Genomic DNA, 24,928 nt, shown 5'->3' with positions numbered 1-24,928 from the left:
CCTCATGACTTTTTTACCCCATGACTTTTTTTTAACTTTCCTAACACATTAGTGGCCAACTTGGTGCGAGGGCAGCAGCATGGTGTGTGGTGGCACCTGCTGTCGAACATTGGCACTAAACCCTTGGCAAGAGCAGACATTTCCTGAGGTAAACCCGTCTTGCAGGGACAATATGAGTATTCTCGGAAGTGTCACACGAGCCTCCAACACTAATGAATAGGGGCCACTTGTCACAGGACACGAGTGATAACGTGACAATGTACTTCGTGTTATTTACACTCTCCAGCTCCCACCTCTCAGAGCGGGGTTTGTGCGTAAAAAGGCGCCTATACTTTGGCGCTGCCCTCAGCTCCCCTCCCCGCTATCGCACTGCTACCCTGAGGCGAAGGCGCCTGCGCACGGCGGCAGATTTGGCGGGAGGGGGAGTGCCGAGTGCGCTTTTGTCTGGGGGAATCTTTTTTTTCTGCGCCGTCTTTCATGTGGAGCTGCGCCCTCCTCCCGGCCGCTGCCCGCCCTCTCCCCTCCTCGTATACACCTCCTGTGAAAGTTTCATAGAGCTCCAGCCACTTGCGAGAAGTACATTCACCTTCTTGCTCAGCCTCCCCTGACCTTGCTGTAAGGATGGCGAGGAGACCGAGGAACAGGTAATAGATACATGAGAGGACATGGCCGGACCTGACCTGCAGTGCACTGCTCTGGCAAAGTTCCTGAGAGAATGGCAAGCTGTGAGGCTGCTGGTGTCCGTGGGTGACATTGGCACTGCAGGTGGCATTGCTCGTGTACATGGCAGGCACCTGCTGTGTGAGCTATGTGATGGCACTTGTGTGCAGCACCCTTGCAGGGCAGTGTGATAGTGCGGCAGGTGCACGGGAGGTGCCCGGCTCCACATGTCCCACGCACTGTCCAGCACACGTGGATTCTACAACATGGATGCTTTTGGTTTCCTTTCGGGCACTTTTCCTGGACCTTATTCCTCATGTGCCACCTGTTCCCGTGATCGCCCCTGGCAGGCAGGTGGATGCTCAGGGTGATGCCCCCCCAGCTGGAGTTCTGCTTTCGTGCCCATGTGTAGCAGCAGGCAGATGTCAGTGAGGCTGCTGTGTGCACAGGCTCCGGGCTTGTGTGCAGGGGACACATCCAGGAGGCATATTTAATACTGATCTATGCAGCACAGAGCTGGGAAAGTAAACACTCAGCGATCTGCCAGAAGCATCTGTCACATTAATATATGGGATCGTTGTAGGGAATGCTGCCACAGCATGGGGCATGCATCTAGATCCTAATACTCTATACTGGACTGCTGATCACTATATGGAGCTTCCATCATGCTTCATGCGCATTAGCAGCTGTGGTTAAAGGCAATGGTTGTTATCTGCCAGCTACATGTGCGTGCTGGGCATTGATAGAGCGTTGGCATCATTTATGCTCTATAACAATGAATGTGCACTGTGATAGTGTAGTCCATTTCTTGTGCCACCAATGGTGGGCCGTTCTAAATGTTAAAACGTTATTGCCTGGTGTAAGCTATGTTGCTTTATTGCATGTACACTGCTAATTTTATGTATGACAGGTTGTGTCCTGCATAGAAGGGGATAAGCACCCCCATGGGACCATCCAAAGAGTACATTTGTCTTGTCCTATTTGTAAAAGCGGCAAAATAACAGCCCCCACCCATCTGCCCATATATCTTCACCTCTTCGACCATTGCATAACGGAGTTCCTTCCAAAGCTAAGTTGCTGCTTACCTTACTCTAACCACACAGTGTGATGAAACCGTCCCTTTTCATTAACCCACCCCCCTCGCCCATGCTTGGATGTCATGAAGAAACGATGATAAAACAAGTCCAACTGCCTCCAACTATCTGCAAACTCTATCTCTACAAATGTGAGCTCTTTATAAATGCCATCTATCACGGCAGATGATCATCTCTCACTCTCATCAGGCAGTTTCATTTAACATCATCTCTTTCCATAGTGATACATCTGGTATAAAACACCGTCAATCTACATGCGACAAGAGGGCACCTTTTGAAAGAAAGCTTTTCCTCTTTGAGACTTGCCCGCTGCCCTTAATGAAACCTGTACCCACATCTTATTCTAGTGCACTTGTAGCCTGACAGTTTTAGGATATTGTTTTATAAGCAAAAGCATAGGGAGTTATTGTGAGAACTTTGTGAGAACTTCATCATTTTCCTTTCACTTAAATATAGCTGACGGGGAAATCCCTTGGTGACAAATTAAGCTGCATAGTAATAGTAAAACATTAGAAGGTATTTGATTGGAGAGGGTCTCGAATAGATCACATCGCATGCTAAATAAGAGTCTACTTAATGAACCTTGGTGTGTCAGATAAGGAATGCATTATTGACTTTTAACTTGGTAGCTCAGCAGTGCTCTTGTAAAACTGTCTTTGTCTTCTATGACCATGAACTGCAGGCGTGTTGGTTTTTGTGTTTGTGTACAAAACAGCAGGATAGCTAAGGCTCCTAAGAAGATTCACAAAGGCATCTTGTGCCGTGTAGATGACTTTTCTTGATTACATTTTAGCAAAATGTCAATAAAGAATAAATATTGAATTGCGTAAATATGCATTTACGTGTTTATAATTGTTTTTTTTTACATATTTGTTTAGGGCAATTGTAGCAAGGCCTTCAAATTGTTTTCTCGAACATGATAATAAAATGCTAGAAAGCTGTACCATAAGGGGTTTGTCTTTCTTAACTTATTTTACTCTGGAGGCTTCCTATACACAAAAATAAAATGGTCAGCAGTACTTGCTACCTGACACTCCAGCACCAGGTCTCTATTGCTGTCTTAGTTGATACCCCTGCAGAGTTGACGTCACATTAATAGCACATGATCACTGGAGTTAATCAATGGACTCATCCTTCTAGTGCCGTCTACTTCAGCATTCCTGCTTAGTACAGTGATTGGCTGCAGCGGTCACGTGATTTTGACTTGGTGTCAATGCTCTAGCCATATTAACAAAGACCATTGGCAGCAGCACAGGGCCGGCTATGAGTAATTCTCACTTTGTTCGATGTATATATAGAAAGCTTTCGGAGTAAAAAAAAAATAATAATACTGACAACCCCTCTTTACATATATACCATAGCAGAAGGTCAAAGTAAACTTACTTTCTTTTATTCTAGTTTTTTTTTTTTTTTTTTTTTGTGAAAGTGAAGACAACAGTTTGGACTGTTTCCAGACAAGCATAAATGTTTGAGTATTTTATAAAGCAGATAAAGAGTCTTAGGACCTGCTTGTGTAAATGACACGTAATATCATATTCTTTTACTATCCACATTCAGGTTTATTTTTACTTTATTAATAGAAAGGTTGCCAAATGTGCAATTTGCCACTCATCTGACAGCAGAAGCAGGTCTGAACTTGTAGAGCAATGAGCAGTCTGCCAGGACGGTACTCTTGTATCTGTGGATACCAAAAACAGTAGAACCTGTTCAGAGTATCAGTGCAGTAGAATAGCGTGCAAAATCTACTTGACGGACATCCTCGTCCCTTTCTGTGTTATTGTGATTTTTTTTAATGTGAGAACCAAGTCTTGCCATTTTTGTCATGAATTTTTCTTTCTACAGTATATACAGCTCAGAGGAAGAAGAAGATGACATTGAAATGTATGAGCATGATTATGATGGCCTGTTGTCCAAAGGAAAACGGCATTTGGGCAAAACACGGTGGACCCGTGAAGAGGTATGTATAAACATGAATGGCTGGTGCTAATATGTCTTTATAAGAGTTCTAAATATCACATTGTTTCCTCAGTGATATATCTTGTACACAATTATGTCTCATTGAATCTCACTCTGGCATTCCAGGTCCTAGTTTTGTTGTAAAGTGGTTGCTTGGAGAGTGACAGGGAGTGACCTGTTTCTTTGTGTTAACTGGCAACAAATCAATTATACTGTTAGCTGATTTGATAAAATCATATCTTTAGATATGGAAAATATAAAGGATTTTCAATTTTTAGAAACTAAATTTAATCCATGTAGCCTTTGTGCACATTGTTTCATACGTTTCTGCATAAATTTATCAATATATTCCTTACGTTTAAATATATAGTAAAGTTAAAAAAAAATTCACTTAAATTAATGGGGTTGTCCACTACTTGCACAACTCTTCTCATTCCCCATGCTTGGCCCCATTAAAATAAAAAAGCTAGTACTTGCCTCCTGGCACTGTTCCAGCGCCCTGAGCACTCGCTCTCACGGCTCACGTGAGGTTGTTACGTCATGTGAGCCCTGTGCCCAATTAGCTCCGGCTTCACTGTCCCTGCATTCGAATGTACAAGTAATAATCGGAAGTGAGAGCTGCGGCTGGCCACTCACACCCTGTTAAATACTTATACTTCTGAAGGTGAGGCCAGTATAGCTGTCGCTGATTGGGCACAGGGCTTGCGTAATGTAACAATCTCACATGAGCCACAGGAGAGTGAGTTCCGCCACGGGAGGTGAGTATAACCTTTTTCATTTTAACAAGATCAAACATGGGGAAAGAGAAGGAGTTGTTCAAATAGTAGACAACTCCTTTAAGGAATATCGACTTCGTGGGATGTAAATAAAATGTGCCGATAGCATGGCTCCTCTTATTTACAATTTCTTTTATTTCAGGATGAAAAACTTAAGAAGCTAGTGGAACAGAATGGAACAGAAGACTGGAAAGTTATAGCTAGTTTTCTTCCTGTAAGTCGCATTATTTTTCACTTTGACCGTCAGAATTATGGTGTAAAAACTTTGAAAAGCAGCAAAGTTCTGGCGCAACATGAGACTGCGCTAAAATTGTGTGACTTTTGGCATTTTTACTCCATTTTCACCCAACTCTGACAATGTTGGCAGAGCTGGGACGGGCATGGCAACTCCAGCTCATCAAATTCATGAATAGCAACGGCGTTCGCTGTGCCACAAATCTTGCTCCAGTCCCTGGCTGAAGTAAGATTTGTGCCGAGGTGCAAACAGGGGTTCATGCCACTTTTCAGATGCTCCTAAATCATTAAGAGGTGTGCACCACTAAATGAATCATTAGATATCAGTCTGTAAAAATATTAGTACTCCTGAATAAGGGAACATATTAATTTCTTGGGTTTTTTTTTCCTAAGAACCGGACAGATGTTCAGTGCCAACATAGATGGCAGAAAGTGTTAAACCCTGAACTTATAAAAGGTCCATGGACTAAAGAAGAAGATCAAAGAGTAAGCTTTAGCCCATTTTAATCTTCTGTATTGCAATCTTCTGTATTGCAATTTCCAGTTCTTTCCTTTTCATTTTGTTTTCATTTGATTTCCAGTTAAGTTTAACTGGAAGTTTAGAGCTTTTCATTAAAAAATGTAACTAGCTGATATCTGCGTAAACATACATGCAAGCAATTACACATTTATCTATTTTTTTTTTAAGGTTATTGAACTAGTTCAAAAATATGGTCCGAAACGCTGGTCTGTCATTGCAAAGCACTTGAAAGGAAGAATTGGCAAACAGTGCAGAGAGAGATGGCACAATCATCTCAATCCAGAAGTGAAGAAGACCTCTTGGACAGAAGAAGAAGACAAGATAATATATGATGCTCACAAACGTTTAGGAAATAGATGGGCTGAAATTGCAAAGCTTCTGCCTGGGAGGTATTATAACATGGAATTTGTTGAGATTTTCAAGCATGTTATAGACTATTGGCAGATCAATAATTTTTGAAAATGCTTTATTTTATCAAATTACCAAATTTCATAAAGTAGTAGATGTTTTCATGGCTCATCAAAAAGAGTTCAGACTGACAATATACCGTATATACTCGAGCATAAGCTGACCCGAGTATAAGCCGACCCCCCTAATTTTGCCACAAAAAACTGGGAAAACTTAATGACTCAAGTATAAGCCTAGGGTGGGAAATGCAGCAGCTTCTGGTAAATTTCAAAAGTAAAAATAGATACCAATAAAAGTAAAATTAATTGAGACATTCAATAGGTTAAGTGTTTTTGAATATCCATATTGAATCAGGAGCCCCATATAATGCTCCATACAGTTCATGATGGGCCCCATAAGATGCTCCATACAAAATATGCCCCATATAATGCTCCATAAAGTTTATGATGGGCCCCATAAGATGCTGCATATTAAAATAATCATAAAGGTTAATAATGGCCCCATAAGATGCTCCATAGACACATTTGCCCCATATAATGCTGCACAAATGTTGATTATGGCCCCATAAGATGCTCCGTAAAGATATTTGCCCCATACAGTGCTGCACAAACGTTGATTATGGCCCCATAAGATGCTCCATGCAGACCCTTGCCCCATATAGTGCTGCACAAACGTTAATTATGGCCCCATAAGATGCTCCATAAAGATATGTGCCCCATACAGTGCTGCACAGACGTTGATTATGGCCCCATAAGATGCTCCATACAGACACTTGCACCATATAATGCTGCACAAACGTTAATTATGGCCCCATAAGATGCTCCATAAAGATATTTGCCCCATATAATGCTGCAGAAATGTTGATTATGGCCCCATAAAATGCTCCATAGAGATATTTGCCCAATATGCTGTTGCTGCGATTAAAAAAAAAAATCACATACCTCTCATCGCTTAGGCCCCCTGCACTTTCAATATTCACCTCTCCTCGTTCCGGGCGCCGCTCCGTCTTCAGAGTCTTCTGCAGTGACGTTCAGGCAGAGGGTGCGAACTAACCACGTCACCGTGCCCTCTGACCTGAGCGTCATTGCAGAAGACACTGAAGACGGAGCGGCGCCCGAAACAAGGAGAGGTGAATATCGCGCAGCGCTCCCCCTCCCCATTATACTCACCTGCTCCTGGGGCGGTCCCTGGTTCTCCGGAGCCGCAGCTACTTCCTGTACTGAGCGGTCACCGTTACCGTTTATTACAGTAATGAATATGTGGCTCCTCTCGGAGTGGAGTCAGGTCCACATTCATTACTGTGATAAGCGGTACCATGTGACCGCTCACTAGAGGAAGAAGCTGCGGTGTCGGGAGAACCAGGGACCGCGCCGGGAGCAGGTGAGTATTATTAGACTCCCCTCCCCTGCCGACCCCTGGGTGTGACTCGAGTATAAGCCGAGAGGGGGTCTTTCAGCCCCAAAAAATGGGCTGAAAATCTCAGCTTATACTCAAGTATATACGGTAATGTTTTCTAAGAGGTGTCAGTGTTGCCTATAACAAAAAAATACGTTACAGCTATATAACTGCTGCTGATGGAGGTGCATGAGACTAGACCAGTGCATCAGCCTTGTCGAATACAAAAGCAGCTTTCCTATGTGAGGTGTTTTACAATTGTTGGAAGGTGATGGACTGGACTGGTCACATGATGCTCCACAAGCAAACATTTTATGAGAAATGCTGGTCAGTTTATGAGGAAAGCTGCACTAACAAAGTAAATTATTAAAGCATTTTTGCAATTCTAATTTTTTTTTTTTTTTAGAACGGATAATGCTATCAAGAACCACTGGAATTCTACTATGCGACGTAAGGTCGAACAGGAAGGTTATCTGCAAGAATCATCCAAAACCAATCAACCTTCAGGCGCCACAAATTTCCCAAAAAGCAACCACTTGTTGGGCTTCACCACTCACACCCCACCTTCTTCGCACATCCCTCAAAGTAGCCATACTCCAGTGAACAACTTCTACTACCATATGACTGATCCTCAAAATGTAAGGATTTTTAAGTAGGAATATCTGTTTAAAGTTCTATTTTATTTTCATCTTCATTGGTGAAATACAACTGTGCCTTTTTATAGGAGAATATATCATGTGGGTATAACGATCTAAATTTTAACTTCAGGTGATTTTTTTTTTTTTTGCATGTTAAGCTATTCCACCCCTTCTTCTATTGTATAGCCATGTGAGGGTTTATTTTTTGCAAACAAGTAGTTTTTAATGTCACCAATCATTTTACCTCCCAGTACACTTCAAAATGGAGAACAAGTGTGCATTGAAACGGCAGAAAAAAAAACCTACAGGACAATTCTGCCATTGTTTTTATTTTTTTTTAAATTATATTTAATTTTGTGTTTGCTTTTGGCATGCATTGTACATTAAAAATGACCTGGGAACTTGATTGTTCAGGTAACTAACGATTCTAACAATACCAAACTTGTAAAGCATTTTTCTTATGAAGTGAAAAAAATAGAAATGTGCAATAGAGTTCAGAGTGTTTTTTTGGCAAGATTAAGTTTTTATTGGTACTAATTTGGGTATTTTAGTCACTTTCTATTGTATTTTTGGGGGAAGGCATGGCAACAAAAAAAACTACAATTATGGCATTTCTTTCTTTATGGCATTTACCAAATAGAGTAAGTGGATCTTGATAGATCAAACCTTTACGGAAGCATGAATGCATATGGGATTATTTATATATTTTTTTCTCCTTTGTGAGGGACATGAGCATGTCATTTAAAAATGTGTTCTATGTAAATTCAATACTCCACCATTGCAGTATGTAGGTAAAATGGTGATCTCCTATGAAGCCCAACCTCCAGCAGGGGGGAGGCAATGCTGATCACACGCCCTAAATCTCTGACAGCAACATTTTCATTTTTTAGCAGCAGCAGCAGCAATCTGAGCTCTATCCAGTCGCTACTGTTAGTGGTGGATGCTGGCTGTGTTGTACAGCCGGGATTCGCTGGATATGGTGTGTGCCCATATCCGGTGCGTGACATAGAAGTACTTCGCATTTCAGAAAGGGGTTAAAACAAAAATTATTTGTTTTTCCAATTTTCATCATAGTATTTTTAAATTAGAAAGTCTGCACTCCATATACTTTCTCAATTTTACACTTGAATATATACATGATATATTTTAGTTTAGAAGTTTAGTAAGGCAAGGAAATGCAAATCTAGCTTAGATTATCAGAATAATAAAGGCCTTTTAAAGAGTCCTGGGCAGAATCCTACCTGATTTGAATACTTGAAATGATAGTACAAACATTCATGCAAACTTTTCATTTAACGTATGATCAAGCCTTTATCTTTTGATTCCTTAGGGGTATTATGTAAATTGAATCTTTTTGTCCCTCAGTTTGCTTATTAAAAACAGTACGAGTCTAGAAATGATAAAAACCCATCACAATCGGGAAGATATAATAAAATATTAGTACAAATCAATGTGAAATTATTTTATTTTTCTATATTTGCAGACGCCTTATCCTGTTGCATTGCATGTTAATATAGTCAATGTCCCTCAGCCAGCCACAGCAGTTGTTCAGGTATGTATTTGTGTTCTTTTTTTATGCAGTTGGTGCAATTTAATTATTTCCCATTTTATAAACGAACACATGTATAATTAAAATATTTCATTTAATCTATATACATTTTCAAATGTTGTCAAGAAAGAAAGCCTTGGAATAGTTATATTACGTTTCTGTTTAGGACCACATTACAAGAGTTAATTTACAGTGTAAAGAAAGTATGGAAAAGAGGAAGCAATGACTTGGCATGAAAGGGGAATCAGTACTACACTATTCAGATCTGGATAAAATGTTTTGTTAGAGTAGTCGTTATGTTTTAACACCTACTATAGTTTAGTAGTAGACAGCTGAATCCGTATAAGATGTTTCTGACTTGAATCCTTGATTAAAAATTATGCAAATCGATTTGCAGATTCCAGTCTAGAGGCCATGTCTGTAATCTATTGCTTTTGGACGGAATCCATGTAAACTGCCAACATATGCTGCGCTTATATTGATTAGCCTGCCTAGCACGTTGTTACGTGTCGCTCCGCAACAATGATGTTGATGCGAGCTGGCTAATCAAAAGAGGTGTCAGGGACGCCATCAGGCAAGGGGCAGTTCACAGGAAAAGATGGCCACAGGTTACTGACATAGTCACTGGATCTGATCTTCTGAATTGATTCGCAGGGCCATCTCTTCTCTTGATAGTAAATTAATTTCCTTCTTGTAGAGACACTATAATGATGAAGATCCAGAAAAAGAAAAGAGGATAAAAGAATTAGAATTATTACTCATGTCAACAGAGAATGAACTAAAGGGACATCATGCATTACCAGTAAGACGCATGTAATTTAGTACTATAATAGTAAACTTTCACTTGTTAACAATACTTTTAGTAAAATACCAACTTATTTTTCTCCTCCCTTGGAAGTTCAAAGTGTACTTTTACCTCTAACGGTTTTAACAAAATTATTAGTGAAATTTACATGTCCGTGGTTTACACATTGATCCAGGAGTAAAGATGCAGGAGTTCAATTTTGTATAGCATTATTCTAGTTTAGATGCTGTTAGTCTTCAAACGGTTTAGATACCCACAGTATTTGACTTTGCCACTTCAATATAGTTGTAATATGAAGTAGTAATTGCAAGATGACACAACATATAGCAACATTTTAGGCACAGCACTGCATTGATGAAAGGAAACATCTTGACAACTGTTTCAGAAGTGTAAGGTCTTTAGATGATGCAAGAGCTTTTATCGGGACTCTAGCTGTGTGTGAGACACCTTGAGCAATTTCATTGTAAGTTCCTTCTTTTTACTATATTTTTCAATTTTCACCCTTTCTTTGCAAAACAGAATCATGCAGAAGAATATCCTGTATGGCACAGTACAACAATTGCTGATAACTCTCGGCCTCAAGGCGATAGTGCTCCTGTGTCCTGTCTTGGTGAGCCACATAACTGTACTCCTTCTCCCCCCATGGACCATGGATGTCTCCCCGAAGAAAGTGCCTCACCTGCTCGATGCTTTGGTGTTAATTTATTAATACAGATGAAAAACGTGCCTGAATACTCAGAGACTCTTCAGCTTATTGATTCTGTAAGTGGTACATTAGACTTTGACTGTTAGATGTGATATAAAAGTGTCTACACTGATTAAATATTAAGAGTAAAGCATTGCCTTGTTAGCTAAGCCCAGTGATCTTTACTGTTGCTGTCCCAAAATGTTGGTTTATTTATTGCCTTCTTACATTTATAAATGCATTTTAGACACAGATAATCAAATGTAGTTTTCTATAAATTTACTTATGGAATGTACTTAATGCATGCTGTCAGTGGTAAGATGAGGGTGCGTAGCACTGTTGAAATAACTAGAGAACATGTTGTGAGTTATCTAATGGGTATGGCTGTAAATTGGTATGTCTTGTCTTGTTTCTTATATGGCATAAATTACTTGTTTATAACATTATGTTGATTAACTGCATAAAAAGCTTGTCTGTCTTTTTCAAGCTTAACAAGTCTGCATGTGCTTCTTTGGTTTAGAAGAGTTTAGCATTACATTCTGTGGTGCTGCCCACAGTTCTTTTTTTACTGTATTGCAATGCAAACTTAAAGATTCTGAGAACATGAATATGGTAGTCCTTGCACTATAACACAAGTCATCCATATTGTGAACCTACCTCCTTATAAATTAGGAAGTTGTAATAAATAGATCTGTGCTTTGAAATGTTTTGGGACTACTGTTTGAGGTGGCACAATACATAATGTTAAACGTTTCGTGCCTCCTACATTGTTTTCAGGATTCTTCATCATGGGGTGAAGTCAACAGTTTTCAAACCAATGAGCAAAGAGGTTCCTCACCCAGCAAATCTCCCTCAACTCGAGACTCAGAGCCTACAGAGGGCATGGGCCTGTGCAGCCCAAGATATGCACCTGATACAAACAAAAGTATGTTGTATCGGTATTCGTTCGTATCGCCCAACTCCCTAAATTCATTAAAAAGTACCTCATCGCCGCTGATCATCTTGTGCAAAAAGAAAGGGCGTCTGACTTGCTTAGCCAGTGGAGACAGCAGTCCCTTAAACCCGTCTGACATCGTCAGTTCTACATCAAAGCAGTCCCCTATCAAAAGCCTGTCTTTCTCTCCCTCTCAGGTAGAATAAAACTTCTGCAAAGTTCTCACTAATTCTAAAGAGTCACCAAAGAATTAACAATATAGAAACTAATTGTTTGGAAACAATGACTAATTCCTATCACACTCATTGATTTCACATCATGGTCTAAATGTTACCAGTATCTCTTGTGCTGGTATTTAGTTTTGCACTGGGAAGGGGTGTAATGGTGTTGGTGTTTTTGTCAGTCTTTGCTTCTGCCTGTCATTTGTTTGGTGATGGTATTTAATAACATGGCTGTTAACAACTGCTTGTTTTCTTCATTTAACGCTGTAACCCTCTTAATTGTTTGTGTGAAAATATATAGAATTTTTCAGTATTTTTTAAATTTAACTAATATCACTGATTAACCAGGTTGCCTCTTATTTCCAGTTTTTAAACACCACAGCACATGAAAGTTTGGATATGGAGCACCCGAGCCTAACATCTACTCCACTTTGTGCCTCTCATAAAACTACTATAGTAACACCTCTTCACCGCGACCACACACCACGACTTCAAAAAGAAAATACCATGTATGTTGTTTTGTTTCTTTTACTGATTTTTCTATAATATATCCGTTAAATATATTGGTTATCACCTGTAGGCTTTAATTTGCAAGCATGATAAAATTATGAAATAAAAATATAATTTCAAGAGAGAGAAACTAAAAGAGTATTTATAGTGTCTGTGCCCGCTGTCTATATAAATAGTTTTTTGCTGAGTGTTTTTCCCAGATATGTATTTAGCATTGTGGTATGTGTGTCTTCATTGTTTAGACCTCTTATTATTTTGGTTAATTTGTGTTATATTTTGTTTGTTTTTTTAATTTAGTCTTCGAACGCCAGCTATAAAAAGGTCAATTTTGGACAGTTCTCCAAGAACTCCTACACCATTTAAAAATGCCTTAGCAGCACAAGAATTCAAATATGGACCACTTAAACTTTCGGTAAGTTGATATGTAAATTGTGGCTAATTTTATGAAGTAGTCAGAAGGTGCATAACTTTCTTTGACATTAACAATTGTTTGGCATAATTGTGATGATTTATCAAATCCACTACCAATTTTCCAGACTCCTCTGGAAAACACTATGTAGCCTTTGTACAAAAGCTTTGTTACACGTCTCTATAGTATTAAAAAATATGTACCAATGTGTTTTACCATTCAATATTTTTACCTTGTATTTTTAGCATCACACCCCTTCACACCTTGCCGAAGACCTACAGGAAGTAATTAAGCAGGAGGCTGAGGAGTCTGGCATTGTACCTGATCTCCAAGAAATAGAGGAGCCAATGTTAAAGAAAATTAAGCAAGAGGTAAAAAAAATAAGAATTCTGTAAAGAATTGTGATATTTTGTGCTACAAACAAAACACACAGGCCCTGATTCATCAAAATGTTTATGGCAGAACTTTGGCATAAAACACTTTGAAAAGGTTTCAACGACGTCTGCCAAAATTTGCTGAGCTAGGATTGAGCGTGCCAACACATGCTCGTCTAATTCTTGAGGAATTGTGGCATGCCTAACACCACAAATCTTACTCCAGTTCCTGACCAGAGTAAATGAGTGACAAGGTGCACAGCACTTTTATGATGCACCTGATTCTTTAAGATTGTGCACCTCTTTATGAATCAAGCACCTCTGACTTCACTGCGCTACCTCATCAAGACTGGTGTGATCAACACAGGTCATGATGAATTAGGATCATATTGCCAGCACAAATTGCCATGGTATGTAAAGTGGCATTCAGTTGAATAACATTTTTAAATAGGATTCATTGCTCTATGTTTTTTTGTTTTGTTTTTTTTTTTAAAAAGAAAATCACTTTTTTTTTCTGTGAGCAAGACCAGTACCTGCATGTTTAATTATGTTGCACATTTCAGAGGTTTTGTTCAACAGCTTCATATCAAATGTGCAAGGCCTTCAGTTTAAGTAAAGTAGTCAGAAGGGGCATAACTTTCTTTGACTTCAACAATTGTTTGGCATAATTGTGATGATTTTTGAACTCCACTGCTATATATAATAAAGTACCTCACCATGTGCCAGTAGTGCTACCATGCACTACCAATACATACAGCTTTTGTCACAATTATGGTTACTGCATGAAAATGTTGATAGAACTGCTTCTGCGATCAACTTTATCCTAATTTTCACCAATCCAGTTTTCCCCATTAAAGTCTATCTCAGACCAACCATAATTTCTTTTCCCTATAGCTAGCAAAGTGAAGGCTGGCAGCTACCTAATTTGTAAACCTAAATTTAGAAAGGCAGTACAATGGTTATTAAGAGACTTATCAAGCTCCAATAAAATGTACAATATATAAGGGGGAAAATTTGTATAAGATAGCACTGTTACTGGTAAAATATTTTTTTAATTTAATAATTTTTAACCTTGTCATTTAAGACATCTATAATTCCAAAATAAACATTTTACAATTTGCATCTAGAAGGGTATGAATAATTATTTCTTTTAATAGCATTTTCAATGTTTACAATTTTAGTTACAATTTTATTTTTTTTCTCTTGAGGTGGAGTCACCGTCTCCGAATCATAAATTTAGCCATTTTTTCTCCAGTCTGTGGGAACAAGAGAACTTGACTGCTCAGTTGTTCACACAACAACATTTTCTGGAAGATACTCCTGTAAGTGCAATACTCAAAATAAATAGAAAATCAATTTATGCCATCCTCATAGACACTGACTACATTATGTACTAATAAATAAATATAGATTTTTTTTAATCATATGCCCTTTTGTAAAATTCCTATATCTGTAGTTAATAAGTTAATAAAATTTGTAGCTGCTTGTTTCCATGTATTTATCTCATTGTAGAGATACTTCTCCAGAAACTACAGTACAGAACAAAAGTTTGGACACACCTTCTCCCTTAAAGATTTTTCTGTATTTTCATGACTATGTAAATTGTACATTCACACTAAAGGCATCAAAACTATGAATTAACACATGTGGAATTATATACTTAACAAAAAAGTGTGAAACAACTGAAATTATGTCTTATATTCTAGGTTCTTCAAAGTAGCCAAATAGAAAAAAGTAGGCGCGCACTTACCCTGTTGCGGTGAATATCACTTTATTTGGACATAATAACAAACGAGTAGCAGGGAGGGATAGAGTCAGCTACGGACCGTCCGTAGCTGACTCTATCCCTCCCTGCTACTCGTTTGTTATTATGTCCAAATAAAGTGATATTCACCGCAACAGGGTAAGTGCGCGCCTACTTTTTTCTATTTGGATATTGGTCTCTATATACATTTTTCTGGCAGCAGCACCCCGTTGATTAAGGAGTGGAGGATATATACAGGTCCTTCTCAAAAAATTAGCATATAGTGTTAAATTTCATTATTTACCATAATGTAATGATTACAATTAAACTTTCATATATTATAGATTCATTATCCACCAACTGAAATTTGTCAGGTCTTTTATTGTTTTAATACTGATGATTTTGGCATACAACTCCTGATAACCCAAAAAACCTGTCTCAATAAATTAGCATATCAAGAAAAGGTTCTCTAAACGACCTATTACACTAATCTTCTGAATCAACTAATTAACTCTAAACACATGCAAAAGATACCTGAGGCTTTTATAAACTCCCTGCCTGGTTCATTACTCAAAACCCCCATCATGGGTAAGACTAGCGACCTGACAGATGTCAAGAAGGCCATCATTGACACCCTCAAGCAAGAGGGTAAGACCCAGAAAGAAATTTCTCAACAAATAGGCTGTTCCCAGAGTGCTGTATCAAGGCACCTCAATGGTAAGTCTGTTGGAAGGAAACAATGTGGCAGAAAACGCTGTACAACGAGAAGAGGAGACCGGACCCTGAGGAAGATTGTGGAGAAGGACCGATTCCAGACCTTGGGGAACCTGAGGAAGCAGTGGACTGAGTCTGGTGTGGAAACATCCAGAGCCACCGTGCACAGGCGTGTGCAGGAAATGGGCTACAGGTGCCGCATTCCCCAGGTAAAGCCACTTTTGAACCATAAACAGCGGCAGAGGCGCCTGACCTGGGCTACAGAGAAGCAGCACTGGACTGTTGCTAAGTGGTCCCAAGTACTTTTTTCTGATGAAAGCAAATTTTGCATGTCATTCGGAAATCAAGTGCCAGAGTCTGGAGGAAGACTGGGGAGAAGGAAATGCCAAAATGCCTGAAGTCCAGTGTCAAGTACCCACAGTCAGTGATGGTGTGGGGTGCCATGTCAGCTGCTGGTGTTGGTCCACTGTGTTTCATCAAGGGCAGGGTCAATGCAGCTAGCTATCAGGAGATTTTGGAGCACTTCATGCTTCCATCGGCTGAAATGCTTTATGGAGATGAAGATTTCATTTTACAGCACGACCTGGCACCTGCTCACAGTGCCAAAACCACTGGTAAATGGTTTACTGACCATGGTATTACTGTGCTCAATTGGCCTGCCAACTCTCCTGACCTGAACCCCATAGAGAATCTGTGGGATATTGTGAAGAGAAAGTTGAGAGACGCAAGACCCAACACTCTGGATGAGCTTAAGGCCGCTATTGAAGCATCCTGGGCCTCCATAACATCTCAGCAGTGTCACAGGCTGATTGCCTCCATGCCACGCCGCATTGAAGCAGTCATTTCTGCCAAAGGATTCCCGACCAAGTATTGAGTGCATAACTGAACATTATTATTTGTTGGTTTTTTTGTTTGTTATTAAAAAACACTTTTATTTGATTGGATGGGTGAAATATGCTAATTTATTGAGACAGGTTTTTTGGGTTATCAGGAGTTGTATGCCAAAATCATCAGTATTAAAACAATAAAAGACCTGACAAATTTCAGTTGGTGGATAATGAATCTATAATATATGAAAGTTTAATTGTAATCATTACATTATGGTAAATAATGAAATTTAACACTATATGCTAATTTTTTTAGAAGGACCTGTACAGCCGGTACCACTTTCTTTGGTGCCAGACCTATAGTGCAATACGGTCGCTGGGTTCGACATATGAGCAGTGCGGATGTGTGTCTCTTTCATTTTTGGTCTTCAAAGTAGCCACCTTTTGCTTTGATAGATGCTTTGCACAGTCTTGGCATTCTCTTGATGAGCTTCAAGAGGTAGTCACCGGGAATGGTATTCCAACAATTTTGAAGGAGTTCCCAGAGATGCTTAGCACTTGTTGGCCCTTTTGCCTTCACTCTGCGGTCCAGCTCACCCCACACCATCTCGATTGGGCTCAGGTCTTGTGACTGTGGAGGCCAGGTCATCTGGCGTAGCACCCCATCACTCTCCTTCTTGGTCAAATAGCCCTTACACAGCCTGGAGGTGTGTTTGGGGTCATTTTCCTGTTGAAAAATAAATAATGGTCCAAATAAACGCAAACCGGATGGAATAGCATGCCGCTGCAAGATGCTGTGGTAGCCATGCTGGTTCAGTATGCCTTCAATTTTGAATAAATCCCCAACAGTGCCACCAGCAAATAACCATCACACCTCCTCCTCCATGCTTCACGGTGGGAACCAGGCATGTAGAGTCCATTCGTTCACCTTTTCTGCATTGCACAAAGACACGGTGGTTGGAACCAAAGATCTCACATTTGGACTCATCAGATCAAAGCACAGATTTCCAATGGTTAAATGTCCATTCCTTGTGTTCTTTAACAAAAACAAGTCTCTTCTGCTTGTTGCCTGTCCTTAGCAGTGGTTTCCTAGCAGCTATTTTACCGTGAAGGCCTGCTGCACAAAGTCTCCTCTTAACAGTTGTTGTAGAGATGTGTCTGCTGCTAGAACTCTGTGGTATTGACCTGGTCTCTAATCTGAGCTGCTGTTAACCTGCGATTTCTGAGGCTGGTGACTCGGATAAACTTATCCTCAGAAGCAGAGGTGACTCTTGGTCTTCCTTTCCTGGGGCAGTCCTCATGTGAGCCAGTTTCTTTGTAGCAATTGATGTTAATTGCCACTGCACTTGGGGACACTTTCAAAGTTTGCCCAATTTTTCTGACTGACTGACCTTCACTTCTTAAAGTAATGATGGCCACTCGTTTTTCTTTACTTAGAATTTGTATTATGGTAAGAAAAAAGCAGCTAACAGTCTATTCAGTAGGACTATCAGCTGTGTATCGACCAGACTTCTGCACAACACAACTGATGGTCCCAACCCCATTTAAAGGCAAGAAATACCACTTATTAAACCTGACAGGGCACACCTGTGAAGTGAAAACCATTCCCGGTGACTACCTCTTGAAGCTCATCAAGAGAATGCCAAGAGTGTGCAAAGCAGTCATCAAAGCAAAAGGTGGCTACTTTGAAGAACCTAGAATATAAGACATAATTTCAGTTGTTTCACACTTTTTCGTTAAGTATATAACTCCGCATGTGTTAATTCATAGTTTTGATGCCTTCAGTGTGAATGTACAATTTTCATAGTCATGAAAATACAGAAACCTCTTTAAATTAGAAGGTGTGTCCAAACTTTTGGTCTGTACTGTATATTCAATTGCCAAAATGTATGATACTAAAATCCCCTTTAAGGCAGCAGTCAATATCTACTGTAGAAATTCTTAGGCCTTGCCTTTGTTTTTCTGGCCATAGGATGGTACAAAAAGGCCAGAAAGAACCTGATGTGGGAACTAATCCCACAGAAAAGAATCGTTCACTTATTCAGCACATTAGCTGTTGCACCAGTCTCTTCAAGGAGTTAGAGCAAAACATGTTTCGTCTTTTTTTTTTTTTTTCCCCTATTCGCCTCCATGATTTTGCAGTAGAAACTTCAGTTGCTGAATAACAACCCCTTTATTGAACAGTCAAGATGAGTTAGTGTCTTTTGTATTTTCAGAATCTTCTTACCAGTTCATTGTTAATGAAACCTATGTCTGATAAAGAGGACCACAGAGTGAAATGTATTACAGCACCCAGGAACAGATCGCTGGCAAGCCCATTACATGTAAGTGATTACTCTCATCTTCATCTAGTCATTCAATTACCCAGCACTGACTGCCATGATATGCTTTCCATGGCTTTCTTAAATGCAAATCTATGTGTTTTTCATTTTGTACCAAGCTCAGTGCTGTGCACCCAAAAGTGGCTATCCTTTAATAAAGAAACCGTTATTCTGGAGAAAGAACAGCAAATTAACAGATTTTACATGTTACATATTGATTGGTATAATAATAGAAAACTGTCAGATTTAGTTTTTCTGTAAACACGTTTGTTAAAAATATGAGGATATATACACTTTACTAGCTGTTCCTGACAAAATGTGTGAAGCATTGTTAATCTGATTCAATTAATGCCCATATGAAGTTTCTATAATAGCCAGGCATTACATTTACACAAGAATCTTACTATTAAGAGAATTGTAGTTTAACTTATTTTTCAAAGAAATCAAGGGTATTGTAAAACTGTTTACTGACAATTTGACTTAGACTCTGACCAGTAGGAACAGCAATACTAGACACAATTATGAAAACGAATAAATGTCATTCCATTCTTGTGCTAAAATAAATGTTTTTTCTCTCAACAGCAGTTCAGCAGTGCATGGGATGCAATATCTTGTGGAAAAGTTGAGGAACAGAAGATGTATTCAGAAATGTATCACAAATGTATGAAAAATGTATCAACACTTGTCATGTGATGACAGTGGGGTCAAAAGAAGCATTATCATAGAAACACTTCATAAAATGTGGGATTTTGTTGTAAAATTCCTCTACGTGAAGCTTTGGGAATGTTCTTAATTGGGAGATTTTTGTTGTGGTACAACAGTTGGGAGAAGCACCAAGTGCATTTTGTTCTTGTCACTGATCTTATAGTTGGAGGTTCATCTTGTCAGCAAATAATGCTGGCAGATGCATATTTCCATATACATAAAGTGACATTTCTACCTATATCGTTTAGGTGAGGCGCTGATATTTAGTGTATTTTACACCACATTTGAATATGTTTAGAAGATCAAACTTATAATACCAGTATTGTTTATAGAAGAAATATGGAATATGTCCTAAACAGGAACTCTACCAATTTCTGCCTAATTGCCTACTGATTCAAAGAGAAGCAAGCATTACTACAATTGTCAATATTTATCACACATGCAAAAACGTATAAAAGGGAGTCATTGTTTTTACTATTCTTAACTGTACATTACTTTTTTCTACAGTTTTGTAAAAATATTTGTGTGTCTGCTCTGGTTTGTTTTATATATATATGCACACATCTTTTTAGCTTGCTTTAAATGGCTACTGACTGGAATTTTTTCTAATAAAGCAAATTATATTTTTATTCACTAATTTAATTTTTTTTTATAAATTGCCAATATTCTTTTGGTGTTTTTATATATTATTGTTACCCCTTGCCCTGCTGCTATGACTGTAGCATGTAGACATGCCAGCAATGTGATGACATAATTGGGATATGTACAAAATAATAAAGACTGCTGTGCTGATGTCTGCTTTATTATGCACTAGCATTTCATTAAAAATGTATGTCTTAAAAACAATTCTTTACATTTACTTAAAAAAAAAATGAACGACAAAATACTGGGAGATTGTTATAAAATTGCACCTTCATTTATTTGGGAGAAGACTGCATTTTATGTGTTGTGTTTTTTTAATTATTATTATAATTTGTCTGTTTTTATAAGAATTATATCATATAGACTTGGTTTTCTACCCAAGGAGGCATTTTTATTATTTTGTACAGTTACTGCCTTTTATTTGGACTTGATGAGGAGAACACTGTATTATTGGATTTTATTGTTTGTGACCTTTGAATTTGCTGCCTTAAATGATATTGTGCAGCATAACTGCACTTATTTTGTACTGCCTTTGTAAAAAATAAAAGAGTGTTTTGTAACATGTTGCATTCCCATGCTTTGTTGTGTTTAAGGGTTTTATTCTAGAAATGTTTTTCATTTTAACATATGGGTTAGGTTCTTTTTTTTAGTTCCTGAATACAAATCAGGGCTTCCATGTAAAATTTGAACTACATGATGAAATATCAACATTCAGAGAAAAGTGACATATTGGATTCTAGAACTCAAACCCAGAACTATGCCAATTTCAGAATGTCAAAGGAAGAAAGTACAGATTGGCAGATCTTTTAAAATTCAAATATGCCAAATTTACTCGGACTCCCATGACAGCACGACGAGAGAGGGGATCCGCCCATTAGGAACAGGAAACCTACAGATACAAAAGGGCGGTACCTCTCCCTTGCCTCAGTTGGTTTCCTGTTCCTGAGGGGACGGGTGCCTACAGACAGAAGGCCCAGGCCGGCCGGCCGATTACGGTAGCGGGGGGGTCTCCTACCTCGGCCGGTGCGGAGATCCCTGGAGACGCCACGGTGGTCCTTGCTGGACTTCACGGCAGTGGCGTTCGCAGCAGGGAGCGGAGTCCGGAGGATTTCCTGCCTCCATCAGCGTCAGCGCAGGTAAGTATTCCCATTGGTGGTGCAGCGGTATGGTGGGGCTGCGGGTGCCGGGCTCAGGCGTGTGGGTGAGCTCCCGGAGCGCTGCGCTCCATTCCCCGGCGTCCTGCACAGCTCTCAGCGCGTGCTGGAGCATTTCCGGGTGCAGTGACGTGGGGGGGCGGAGTTAGCGGCCGCTTCCGGGTCGCCGGACGTCTGCGCATGCGCAGTCGTTCCAATATGGCGGCGCCCATCGCGTCTGTGTGGCGGTTTTTGACCGCAAGATCTCCTGCCCTCTGCTGTATCCTGGGCCAATAGGGACAGCGCTGGCCCATCTGCTGACCGGATCCAAGGGGTATTTATGCAGGTGGAGATGTCAGATCCCTGCTTTTGGTCGCATTTCGTCATGGAGAGTGGTGGTGAGCAGCAGCAGCTGCCAGACGAGGTACGTCAGAAGCCCAAACAGAAGGATAGAGGCGACCAGCCCAGTCGTAAGAGCTCTTCCGAACAAGGATCCAGAGCTTCGACTAAAGAGACCCCTCGGATTCCGGTATTGTACTTTGGCGCACGGGTAAGTGATCTACGTGAAAGTTCACTCTGTGACGCGGGCCCCTTTATACTTTATCATTCCAGGGGAAGAAGAGTACGGGGAAGTCTAAACATAAGGAATGTGCCCTCTGTGGAGTCCCTCTACCTGACTCTTGTTCAAAAAAATTATGTGCCCCCTGTATACAGCAGACGGTGAGGTCTACAGGAGCGGGTTGGTGGTAGTGACTTTAGGTCAGATATTAGTTATCTCCTATATTGTCCTCCCCTAGGTAGCAGAAGAGTCCGTAACTCCGGCAAATCTGAGGGAAATGATCCGGCTGGAAGTAAGGGAATCACTACGGTCCCTATCCCAAGCGGAAGGCTCAAAGCATAGGACTCTCTTGGACTCTAATTCTTCAGAGGAAGAAAGAGAGGAGAATTCCTATCTCTCCAGTCCTCTCTCCTCTTCATCAGATGAGGAGTCAGGACGATTCTGTCTACCCTTGGATAGAATCGACAAAGTCGTCAAGTCAGTCAGAGGCACCATGGGTATAGAGGAACCTAAATCACAGCCCTCGAAACAGGAGATGATGTTTAGCGGACTTGATCGTAAAAAACATAGATCTTTCCCGGTAAACGAAAAGATTCAGGACTTAATCTTTAGAGAATGGAAGAAACCAGAAAAAAAGGGGGCCTTACCACCAGCGTTAAAACGCAGGTATCCCTTTGACGATCCGGTTGTGGATACATGGGATAAAGCTCCTAAACTGGACGCGGCTGTTGCAAAGGCGTCAAAAAAGGCCTCATTACCCTTTGAGGATATGGGAAACCTCAAGGATCCTCTGGACAGAAAGGCAGATATATTCCTTAAAGGTACCTGGGAGATGGCGGCTGGATCTCTCAGACCAGCCGTAGCGGCAACATGTACGGCCAGATCTTTAATGGTCTGGCTAGATCAGTTAGAGTCTCAGCTTAAGGACGGTGCATCCAGGGATACTATTCTGAAGGCTCTACCGACCATCCAGAATGCTGCAGCCTTCCTATCGGACGCATCGGTGGACTCTGTCAGAATGGCGGCCAGAGCGGCAGGACTATCCAACGCGGCTCGCAGGGCCTTGTGGCTGAAATGCTGGTCAGGTGACATTCAGTCTAGAACCAAGCTCTGCGCCATTCCGTGCGAAGGACAATATCTCTTCGGTCCAACTCTGGACGAGTTGTTGGAAAAAGCAGGGGATGACAAAAAGAAATTCCCCAGTCTATATTCATCTTACCGCCGGCCCTTCAATCGAAGGAGATTTGGTCGCGGGAAAAAACGCGGGTCCTCTCCCACTAGAGAAAGTTTCAGATGGGAAGACAGACGCGGTAGAGGTACGGGCTATATGTTTCGCCGTTCCTCAAAGGATCAGAAAAAAACGGACCAATGACTAGCGATCCCTGTGGGGGGTAGACTGTCAGCATTCTCTTCAGCTTGGCTTGACATTACAAACAGTAAATGGGTCAGAGGCATCATTACTGAAGGTCTAAAACTGGACTTCAATCACTGGCCTCGTGAAAAATTTAAATTAACCCCTTTACGTTCCTCCCCCCTTGAGCAAGCAGCCCTGGAAGCAGAGGTTATCAACTTATGTTCCAAGAACGTGCTGATTGAAATTCCGGAATCAGAAAGAGGAAGGGGATTTTATTCTCCTCTTTTTCTGATTAAGAAACCAGACGGATCTTTTAGAACGATCATTAATCTCAGATGTCTTAATGAGTTCCTGGTCAATGAATCATTTAAAATGGAAACAATCAATTCAGCAATAAAAATGTTGTTTAATCACTGTTTCATGGTAGTGGTAGATCTAAAAGATGCATACTATCATGTTCCAATACATGAACACTTCCAGAGATTCCTGAGGGTAGCTGTGTCAATGGGGGGCCAGATTCGCCATTTCCAGTTCAGAGCTCTTCCCTTCGGCTTATCAGCAGCTCCTAGGGTGTTTACAAAGTTAGTGGCCGAAGTCATGGCACACTTACGAGAGTCTGACATCCTAATTATTCCCTACTTGGATGACTTTCTTATAGTAGGGAGCTCTGAAGACCATTGCCGTTCTCAGCTAGAGACAGCCACATCCGAACTTGAGCATCTGGGGTGGATCGTAAATTACGAAAAATCTCGTTTACAGCCCCAGAAAATACAAAGATTTTTGGGACTATTGTTAAACTCAGAATCCCAACAGTGTTGTCTTCCACCTGACAAGTTGTTACATATCCAACAACAGGTGTCTAGGGCAATTGATAAGCCATCCATGACCCTTAGACAGGCTATGTCACTATTGGGTTCTTTAACCTCTTGCATTCCCGCTGTCCGTTGGGCCCAGTTCCACACCAGACCATTACAATCCGAGGTGCTGGTTAATGATAGAATCTTACAGGGGTCCCTGCAGGATCAGATTACCTTAGGTCCAAAAGCACTCACTTCTCTTAGGTGGTGGCTAGACAGTAAAAACTTATCGGCGGGAGTTCCCTGGGTGTCACAGGTAACACGTGTGGTAACTACAGACGCTAGCCCTACGGGTTGGGGAGCACACATGGATGACATGATGGTTCAGGGTCTATGGTCCCCTCCCCTAACATCAGCCTCCTCCAACCAGAAAGAGTTAATGGCAGTAGAGCTTTCAGTGAAAAAATTCCTCATATATCTACAGGGTCATCATGTCAAGATCCTATCGGACAACCAGGTGGCGGTCGCATACATAAATCATCAGGGTGGAACTCATTCCGAGTCACTGATGAGAGTGGCGGATCGTCTGTTCCAGACAGCAGAAAATCACTTCTTATCCCTAACTGCTCTACACATAAGAGGAAAAGAAAACATCAAAGCAGACTTTCTAAGCCGCAACACCTTGAGACAAGGGGAATGGTCCCTAAACAATTACGTGTTCGATCAGATCGTCCACAAATGGGGACATCCAGAAGTAGACTTATTTGCTACCAGGGACAACCAGAAGACAACAAAATTTTGTTCTCTAAATCCCAGAGAAAATCCTCTGTCGGTAGACGCTTTTCTGATCAGATGGGATTTTCAACTGGCATATGCATTTCCTCCACTAGGCCTGATACCCTTAGTAGTCAGGAAGATAAGAGAAGATCGAGCCAGAGTTATATTGATTGCCCCATTCTGGCCC

The 24,928-nt window shown here is 40.5% G+C and overlaps 1 protein-coding gene across 2 annotated transcripts; it reads left to right on the top strand.

Annotated features, from left to right (window-relative positions):
* Positions 1-533: 533 nt before the first annotated feature.
* MYB (MYB proto-oncogene, transcription factor) lies at positions 534-20,685 on the top strand. Of its 2 annotated transcripts, XM_069725986.1 has the most exons (16): positions 536-644; positions 3,597-3,711; positions 4,629-4,700; positions 5,114-5,206; positions 5,409-5,629; positions 7,450-7,681; positions 9,165-9,233; positions 9,928-10,032; positions 10,555-10,797; positions 11,498-11,851; positions 12,242-12,384; positions 12,683-12,797; positions 13,040-13,165; positions 14,377-14,490; positions 18,670-18,777; positions 19,357-20,679. In XM_069725986.1, the coding sequence occupies exons 1-16, from the start codon at positions 622-624 to the stop codon at positions 19,465-19,467; spliced, it is 2,244 nt and encodes a 747-aa protein (XP_069582087.1). In that variant the 5' UTR covers positions 536-621; the 3' UTR covers positions 19,468-20,679. The 2 variants fall into 2 exon arrangements, with proteins under 2 accessions (XP_069582088.1, XP_069582087.1); XM_069725987.1 differs by lacking the exon at positions 11,498-11,851 and having other exon boundaries at positions 534-644; positions 19,357-20,685.
* The last annotated feature ends 4,243 nt before the right edge of the window (positions 20,686-24,928 follow it).

This window comes from Ranitomeya imitator, chromosome 5 (assembly GCF_032444005.1).
Source record: "Ranitomeya imitator isolate aRanImi1 chromosome 5, aRanImi1.pri, whole genome shotgun sequence".
Lineage (NCBI taxonomy): Eukaryota > Metazoa > Chordata > Amphibia > Anura > Dendrobatidae > Ranitomeya > Ranitomeya imitator.
This window is presented reverse-complemented; position numbering and strand designations above follow the sequence as displayed.